The 10,224-nt window shown below is 37.5% G+C and overlaps 1 protein-coding gene across 1 annotated transcript; it reads right to left on the bottom strand.

Annotated features, from left to right (window-relative positions):
* Positions 1-214: 214 nt before the first annotated feature.
* LOC140862393 (scarecrow-like protein 21) lies at positions 215-3,103 on the bottom strand. Its single transcript, XM_073265414.1, has 2 exons — positions 2,967-3,103; positions 215-2,227 (listed from the first exon to the last, which is right to left on the bottom strand). Exon 2 carries the CDS (start codon positions 2,166-2,168, stop codon positions 435-437), a length of 1,734 nt encoding a protein of 577 aa, XP_073121515.1. The 5' UTR covers positions 2,169-2,227; positions 2,967-3,103; the 3' UTR covers positions 215-434.
* Between the last annotated feature and the right edge of the window lie 7,121 nt (positions 3,104-10,224).

Here is a 10,224-nt window from a genome sequence, read left to right as displayed (position 1 = left end):
ACACAAATAATTTAGTAATATATTTATTTAATTTGAGGAAATTTGAAATCCCTTGAGAAAGTGAGATCCACACCGGCTTAAAATATTGACTAAATAATTTGGAATCTAATTTCCTACTATTCAAATAACTCCAATGAACTTGAATAATATATTTGAAATGGTGTCATTCCAAATGCTATAATCCAAATACACCCCTTAATAAATCACACGCAAGTGAAACGTGAAGATTTCATTGTCATTTAAAATTATAGTTGAATAGGCAAACTTTAAATCCAAGACTGAAAATTTATGATGCGTGAGCCAATGACATGATAACAACATATTGTTTTTTTTAAAAAAATAACATCTAGTTTTTATACCTGAAACTTGGATTTTACAAACGCAGAATTGATAAAACACTTCCAACAGAAAATCTTAAAAACATGACTACATCATCAATGCCAAGCAGAAGCTGAAACCAGATTCCTGTCCTTCCATCCCAGCAGCATACCTCCATCCTTCTCCACCAAGGTGTAATTCTCCGAGTAGCATCGTAGTAACCCGCGAATCACTGAATTCACATAAGAACTTAAAGGGTATGATCGGAAACCGGCCATCATGAACCTCAATCTCCATTTGCCAAGGAGCTCGTGTCTCTCCACTCTCTCTTTCCCTTCGCAAGCTATGATGTTCACTATATCTCTAGCCAAACAGTGTTCCTCTACGTTGATGCGCTCTTTACTGTCCCTAGGCATTGTGACATCTATTGACTCAAACATGGCTGAATAATAGTCTAGAGCTTCCATGAATCTTTGAAGAAAAAGGCCAGTGTTTGTGTTCGATTCTTGTTCAACTAAAGTGACCACTTTCGGAGAAAGCGATTTCACCATTCTTAGAAGCCCGTCTCTTGGATTCAACACGTCAACACTCTCGTCGGGTGTGTGGTGAAGCTGCAGTGGAAAGTTCACCACCAACGCCTCACCTGGTCGAACATCAAGCATATCCCTTGTAATATCAGGAGCAAAAACTGGAACGGGGTGAAACTCAACAGGGATGTTGAATTTCTCAGAAATTGCTGCCAAACGTCTTCCTACTAATGCAAGACTGTCTCCACGAGCGTGTTTCGAAACGGGATCATCAATCCCAGTAATTCGAACAAGCGGGGCACCACAAGGTCTTGCTGCGAGTGCTTGCAAGAGAGTCATCCATTGAGTCCCTTGTCCAATCTGGAAATCTATGATGTGGATTCGGTTCTCATTTTTACATGCCTCAGCAATGGCGCCATTTGCAGCCATATAACCAAATTTCAAATACGGGCATATTTCATACAAAATGTGCATGTACGACATCAAGTCTTTGCTATCTGGCTCGTTGCACCTCAAGGACCGGTAAATGTTGGTGCCAGACAGCTCTTTCCTTGCTATCAATCCTTCGAGCATGTATGCACCTACACGTTGAATCGAATCTCCAGTAATAGATACAGATGCACGAGCATGGAGTACCAACTTTTCAAACTCATTTAATTTATTTTCAGAAAGTGCCCTCGCACATGCAACCAAAAGTTGTTTGAGGTTATTAGGAGGGAAACCACGAAACGCAAAGTTTTCCATGGCGTTGTAACGACTCTCCGTATTTTGTTCCCCACTAGAGCTGCTAAATGAATCAGAATGATTCAACGGAGACCCCGGGGATTCATGGTTCCACCCTTGTGAACCTTGGACAGGTGCCTGAGATCTCTTATTTTCCCCTAGAAACGGTTCTGATGTTGCCTCTTCCTCGTCATCATCGGGACCCATAAGAACACTCTCCAACTCCAACAAAGCACGCCTTATGTGCTGATTGTGCTCAGTACTATTAAGAGAAAATGGTCCACTGGAACAAACTAACAGGTTATCCTGACGGCAGAAGGAAGAGGGCCTCGACTGTTGTAGGCACCCTTCGTAATAAGGTGAAGAATTGGAAGAAGGGGTGGATTCGTAAAAATTATCCGTTGAGCTTTGCTGCTCTAAACTACCCTTGTACGCGCTGAGTGTATCAGTATCAGAATGGATAGAGAAAGGCGAGCTAGACGAGTTTCTTGCTTCGAAATCCAAGGATCTGAACAGATTTGCTGGTGGTAAGGCAGAAACAGAAGGATAAGTGGAAATATCTGCACCAGTAACGCTGAACCCAATATAATTAGAGTCCATCAAACAAGAAAAACTGTTTTATGACAAATGCAGTTCCTTCTATCTAGCAGAAAATAAACCTGTAGAAGGGAAACGAGGCAATATTAGAAAACTCGTTTCATTCTCATCAAGAATTCAAACATAAGCAAGAGTTCAGCATTTGCTATTCCACCCTTTTTCAGTTAAATTTGACAGATTACAATATTCAGGCGATCCAGGCAAGCTCGTGAAATATATCCACAAAGTGTATATTAGATTCAATTCGATTCAGATACAACTTAAGAAGATTACACCAAAAGCAGTAACTAGGACTAAATTTGAACTTCGACATCAATATTATTCCATCTTATTTCTCTCTTTTTCCACTGATCGAGCAGGACAACAGTCTAGTAGAGAATTCGAATATAAACTAAAGGCCGAAAGGTTTAATCAGCAAGAATTTTCCATTAAAAGAAACATCAGAAACCATTCAGGAGCTGGTCTCCCCAAATTCAGGCCATACATGAACATGAACCCAATTTTTTTTTTTAAATCCCACTGTTATCTAAGAACAATAAAGTAGTAAAGAACCCAGTCGAAATATTTAACACAAAAAAAAAAAAAAAAAAATCCACCTGGAGGGATTTCAACAAGGGTCAATTGCAAACAAGAAAACAAAACCATTCGGGTACTTCTTAATTTTGATTCCAACAAGCTAATGAAGATACACAGCACACAGATAACCGTAAAAATGAACCCAAACCCGACATACTCAAATCCAGCAAAAACAAAAACATTAAGCAAAACGCAGAAACAATAAATTCAGTAAAGATTCAATACCTGATTTTGTTAGCAGATGGTAAGTCAAAGATTGGATTTTTTTTATATAAAAAAAATTTAATTGTAGGAGTGTGAATGCATGACCGAAAGAATTTGTGATGGGAAACAAGAGAATCCGAACATAAATAGCAATCCGATAAGGGAGACGATGGTGGGTGGAAACTATATTAAATTTGACGGTGACGGCAATCGTTTGGGAATTTTGACGGCAGCACTAACGATTCTTGACTACGGAGTTAGTCTCCACGCTAGCGAACGCGTTGACGCGACGAAGAATGTTCTTCCAGCCTATTTACTGCCTCAGCTTTCTATCACCAACATGCACGTGCTAATGCATCATAACTCAAAAAATAAAAATAAAAATAAAAATAAAATAATTATTTTTGTTAGACGTTCTTACGAATAGTTTTTTTTATTAGAGACAGGTTAATCCTAGTTATATTTATAATGTAAAAGAATAAATCAAAATTGATTCCTGAAACAATATCGATTAATATAATCGTGTGAGGTCTATAATTATAAGTTTTATGTCATTTTATACCACAAAATATTTATGATCACAAATTTTTCGTAGAATTTATCCGAAAGAAATAATTTGTGTGTGGATGTGTCATGTGTGTGTTTATTGAAATATTTACATAAAAAGATCTTACATAAATCTGGAATGATATTACGTTAAAATTGACGATGAGAGCCTTTTTTATATCCGGAAAAGAACACCCCCTTTACCCTCAAATACCGTCGATCTTGTCAGCCCTTGGTGAGAACATGGAAATCCACAGTTTTTAAAGTGTATTGATATTCAACTACTATGATTTAGACGCATTATATGTAGCATAGAAAAAAAATACTTAGCATAGAAAAATCGTCTAATGAGGTGCCACAGTAAGCTTGGCACGTGCGGTTGATATGTAAGCAAACTTTGACCTGACATGGCAACGCGTCCGGTCAAAGTGTGAGGAAAAAAAAGGTCAGCCGTGAGAGTTTATTTCTTTTCTTTTGACATACACTTGCAAGTTCCATTTATTTATTTTAAATTAAATATAAAATTCGGATTTATTCGTTGGACATAAACTGGCCAGTGGCCAATCATTATTAATTCATTTAAGACAAATTTAAGACAAACTCTCCGGTCTCCACACTCCATTAGTAGGATCTGAGTAGGGATGTAAACGAGCCGAGTCGAGTCGAGTCGAGCTTTTGAATGTTCAAGCTCGGTTCATTTATAATTGAGTCGAGCTTTTGAATGTTCAAGCTCGGTTCATTTATAATCGAGCCGAGCCGAGCCCGAGCTTATTTAACGACGAATATATTCGTGGTTCATGAGCTTATTCGAGCTTTTATCGAGCCTAAACGAGCTTAATATATTTAAACTATAAATTTAAATATTCATTAAATTAATTAAAAACTAAATTATATATTTGAAAAAAATATAATATTATTATTAAAATTTGTAATTTTATTCTAATAAATTAATTTTATATATTTTTCAATATTTTTCATAAGTAAAATGTAAATTTATAAATTAAATATCAATACTATTATTTTTTCGTCTAAGAGATGACTTACGAGCTTGATAACGAACATGTTCGCGAGCTAACAAGTCTGTTCACGAGCATGTTCACGAGCTAACGAGCCGAATATTGTAAAGCTCGAGCTTGGTTCGTTTGCCTTAACGAGCCTCATTAAACGAGCTCGAACGAGCTTTTAACGAGCCGAGACCCAAACAGCTCGCGAACTGTTCGGCTCATTTACATCCCTAAATCTGAGTGGGCTGAAACAGCCCAAAGAATGAAAAAACCAAATTAACCATGGAGGCCCGAGTCCAACAATATATAATAGTTCTGAAATTCATCCCACACCGTATTTTTTACGGGTTAGAGATATTATGACACCTCCTTGTAAATTTCAAGAGAAATACAACTATATTTAAATGCTATATTTAGCTCTGTTTGTGAAAATTACAAATACATTCAAGAACTTCTAAGATTAAAAAAACATCCATCAAATATGTTTTTATCTTATATTTTTAGTTTAAATGTAAGAAAAATGCAAACCCGAGGGAGGTGTATGATAGCCCAATTAATATAAACATGGACCATCAAACAATAGACCAACAACTCAAAGACTGGGCCTCAAAGGGGCTTTTAAAAAATGAAGAGGTGGCCCAAGAACATGTTGATAAAAAGCCTATCAGAAACATTGAAGCGAAAGGAAAAGAATCAATGGAGGATTCCTCGCAAGAAGAATCGAGAAGGCGCAATAAACCAGCTTGGATGAAGGATTACGTAATGTGAGAAAAGCGCACATTTTTTGGAATCATTTTCTGTTATCTTTCTATTGGAATTTCTGTTTTTAATTATGACGTCAAAATGTAAAAGACATATAAATTGTTGGAGAAGAGTTGTAATCGGTATCGAATATTTTATCAATAAAATACAATTGGGAGTTTGGCACAGACTCGAAGTGTGTATGTGTGTGTTTTTCCCTTCATAATTCATATCATTTTGGTGCTCTCGTTGAGAGAATTTCTTTTCCAGATTTACAGAAAACACGAGAAATGAAGATGTGGCAGAGAGTATGCGGCAACTGGAGACAAATTTCAAGCTTCACTCCGAAGCTCAGTTAGCAAGCTATACCAAGATACTGGAACAAATACATGAAGGCGATGGACCTACGCCTGGGCCAAGTTCACCAGAAGCTACATGAGGTCTCATCGGAAAAGGAAGCACAGGAGAAATCAATCAACTCCGAAGGAGGAAGTAGCTGGAAAAATGGACGATCGAGGGGTGAGGTGATTCCTCATCTCAAGGGACTCAAGTTTGATTTACCTAAATTGAATGGGGAAGGGGTGCATAACTGGATTTACAAAGTGGAGAAGTATTTCGCTCTGCACTCGAACCCACCGGAGATCCGCTTACAGGTAGTGGCCTTCTATTTGGAAGGATATTCTGCTGCTTGGTATCAATGGATGGACAGGAACGATGCCTTGAAGGATTGAGATGGATTTTTAAAAGATCTCAAGGCACGCCTCGGATCTTCTGTCTACGAAGACCCTTTGGGTAAAATAACTAAACTCTTGCAAATTAATCGGGTCATGCTATACCGAGCCGAGTTTGAAGGGTTGATGAATCAAATCACTGGTGAAACGACCCAAACTCTATAATTAATAAATAAATATGCGGAAATTTTTTTTTTTCTTACTAAATAAAATATGTACATATATGCCCATACATATATGCACAAAATAAAAAGATTTAAAAATAAATAAATAAAGAAATAACTTAAATAAAAATGCATTCTTTAATAGAATAAATATCTGAGTCTACATTTAATTAAAATACTGGTCATGAGAAAATAATTAAAAACTGCATGCACTAAACATATTTAAAAATAACATTCCAAAACTCAACCACTGAAAAATACTTAAAAATGTAACATACTAAAAATATTCAAAACATGCATAACGACTCAGACATCTATCACGGTCACGGGGTCACTGCATGTCCGCTCATATGTCCTCGCCGCCGGTAGGAGCTACATCCTCCTCTACGTACTCACCTGCACCATACCAGTGTAGTGAGCCTAGAGGCCCAACATGCTAACATAACAAGGGTTTAAAATAATTTAAATCACTTTAATACTAATACATAACCTATACATGAATGAGCATGCTTAAAATAACATCATGACATAACATAACTTAAATTAACTTAAATATCATAATCATACATAATACATAAACATTGTTGAGGAAATTATTTTCTAACATCGCATGGTTGTATCCATAGTGTAACCTTAAATCATACATCAAATACTGATAAGCGTGGAAACCAACGTACGTGGCGGTGAAGTATCATCTCTTAAATTGGCAGTAAACTGCCCTTCAATAGTTCACATATGGGGACGAGTCCCCCTTAAATTGTCACACTACTTCAAATTCCAACATAAAATATTTTCTTTTGCTCAACCTTAAACATTAAATCATGCATAAAAATTTATTTCATGAATGCATGTACTTAAATAAAATGTGTGTCCTTCATATATATTTAATTTAATTTTATACTAACATATAAATATAAAAATAATCTCCAATGCATAAAAATAATTAAATATATATTCAGGACACATGCAATTTCTCATGGATTGTACTGGACTGCTGGTCCTAACACCCAAGCCCATTTACTTAAATCTGGCCCATTAACACTGAGACTGACCCAATAACATACTTAAGCCCAATAAAAATTATTCTAAGCCCAATTAAATAATTAAAGCTCATTAAAACATTCTAGGCCCAATAACAACTTAATCTGGCCCAATGGGCCCAAAAGCCCAAAGACTGGCCCAATAACTTCCATGGGCCCCCACGGCCCATAAAATTAGTGGACTCACTTAATTAATTTAATTAAGCCCAATAATAATTAAATTTAACTCAAATAATTAAATGGAACCCAAATCATTTTATTCCTAATTAATTGGCCCAAAAACCCATTAAATCATAAAATACTTTAAAATTAAAAAGACTCGAGCCCGGCCCACCTACCCAGACCCGAACCAACTTAACCCGACCCACTACCCTATTGACCCGACCCGGACCACAGACCCGACCCGAAATCCAAACCCTAACCCTAAACCCGAAGCGCCCTATGTCTTTTACATTTTGACGTCATAATTAAAAACAGAAATTCCAATAGAAAGATAACAGAAATTGTTGGAGAAGAGTTGTAATCGGTATCGAATATTTTATCAATAAAATACAATTGGGAGTTTGGCACAGACTCGAAGTGTGTATGTGTGTGTTTTTCCCTTCATAATTCATATCATTTTGGTGCTCTCGTTGAGAGAATTTCTTTTCCAGATTTACAGAAAACACGAGAAATGAAGATGTGGCAGAGAGTATGCGGCAACTGGAGACAAATTTCAAGCTTCACTCCGAAGCTCAGTTAGCAAGCTATACCAAGATACTGGAACAAATACATGAAGGCGATGGACCTACGCCTGGGCCAAGTTCACCAGAAGCTACATGAGGTCTCATCGGAAAAGGAAGCACAGGAGAAATCAATCAACTCCGAAGGAGGAAGTAGCTGGAAAAATGGACGATCGAGGGGTGAGGTGATTCCTCATCTCAAGGGACTCAAGTTTGATTTACCTAAATTGAATGGGGAAGGGGTGCATAACTGGATTTACAAAGTGGAGAAGTATTTCGCTCTGCACTCGAACCCACCGGAGATCCGCTTACAGGTAGTGGCCTTCTATTTGGAAGGATATTCTGCTGCTTGGTATCAATGGATGGACAGGAACGATGCCTTGAAGGATTGAGATGGATTTTTAAAAGATCTCAAGGCACGCCTCGGATCTTCTGTCTACGAAGACCCTTTGGGTAAAATAACTAAACTCTTGCAAATTAATCGGGTCATGCTATACCGAGCCGAGTTTGAAGGGTTGATGAATCAAATCACTGGTGAAACGACCCAAACTCTATAATTAATAAATAAATATGCGGAAATTTTTTTTTTTCTTACTAAATAAAATATGTACATATATGCCCATACATATATGCACAAAATAAAAAGATTTAAAAATAAATAAATAAAGAAATAACTTAAATAAAAATGCATTCTTTAATAGAATAAATATCTGAGTCTACATTTAATTAAAATACTGGTCATGAGAAAATAATTAAAAACTGCATGCACTAAACATATTTAAAAATAACATTCCAAAACTCAACCACTGAAAAATACTTAAAAATGTAACATACTAAAAATATTCAAAACATGCATAACGACTCAGACATCTATCACGGTCACGGGGTCACTGCATGTCCGCTCATATGTCCTCGCCGCCGGTAGGAGCTACATCCTCCTCTACGTACTCACCTGCACCATACCAGTGTAGTGAGCCTAGAGGCCCAACATGCTAACATAACAAGGGTTTAAAATAATTTAAATCACTTTAATACTAATACATAACCTATACATGAATGAGCATGCTTAAAATAACATCATGACATAACATAACTTAAATTAACTTAAATATCATAATCATACATAATACATAAACATTGTTGAGGAAATTATTTTCTAACATCGCATGGTTGTATCCATAGTGTAACCTTAAATCATACATCAAATACTGATAAGCGTGGAAACCAACGTACGTGGCGGTGAAGTATCATCTCTTAATTGGCAGTAAACTGCCCTTCAATAGTTCACATATGGGGACGAGTCCCCCTTAAATTGTCACACTACTTCAAATTCCAACATAAAATATTTTCTTTTGCTCAACCTTAAACATTAAATCATGCATAAAAATTTATTTCATGAATGCATGTACTTAAATAAAATGTGTGTCCTTCATATATATTTAATTAATTTATACTAACATATAAATATAAAAATAATCTCCAATGCATAAAAATAATTAAATATATATTCAGGACACATGCAATTTCTCATGGATTGTACTGGACTGCTGGTCCTAACACCCAAGCCCATTTACTTAAATCTGGCCCATTAACACTGAGACTGACCCAATAACATACTTAAGCCCAATAAAAATTATTCTAAGCCCAATTAAATAATTAAAGCTCATTAAAACATTCTAGGCCCAATAACAACTTAATCTGGCCCAATGGGCCCAAAAGCCCAAAGACTGGCCCAATAACTTCCATGGGCCCCCACGGCCCATAAAAATTAGTGGACTCACTTAATTAATTTAATTAAGCCCAATAATAATTAAATTTAACTCAAATAATTAAATGGAACCCAAATCATTTTATTCCTAATTAATTGGCCCAAAAACCCATTAAATCATAAAATACTTTAAAATTAAAAAGACTCGAGCCCGGCCCACCTACCCAGACCCGAACCAACTTAACCCGACCCACTACCCTATTGACCCGACCCGGACCACAGACCCGACCCGAAATCCAAACCCTAACCCTAAACCCGAAGCGCCCCCCCCCCCCCCCCCCCACCCCTTTGTTCCTCTCGGCCGCCGCGAGCAGCAGCCCTTCTAGGGCTGCTGCCGCCCTGCTCCGGCCACCCCTGGCCGGAACCCCGCCGCCCAGACGTAGCCCACGTCTGGGCGGTTCGAACCTAGCCCCTGACCCCGGCCCATGCACCCCATAGGACCGAACCCGATCCCTCTTCCAAAACCCTACCTGCGCACCCCCCCCCCCCCTCTCAGCCGAACTGCTCCAACCTTGGTTCTAGGCTCGTCTGGCTCGAACCACTCGAGCCATTCCAGCCTAGAC

Source organism: Henckelia pumila, chromosome 4 (assembly GCF_033568475.1).
Source record: "Henckelia pumila isolate YLH828 chromosome 4, ASM3356847v2, whole genome shotgun sequence".
In the NCBI taxonomy this organism is placed as follows: Eukaryota; Viridiplantae; Streptophyta; class Magnoliopsida; order Lamiales; family Gesneriaceae; genus Henckelia; species Henckelia pumila.
This window is presented reverse-complemented; position numbering and strand designations above follow the sequence as displayed.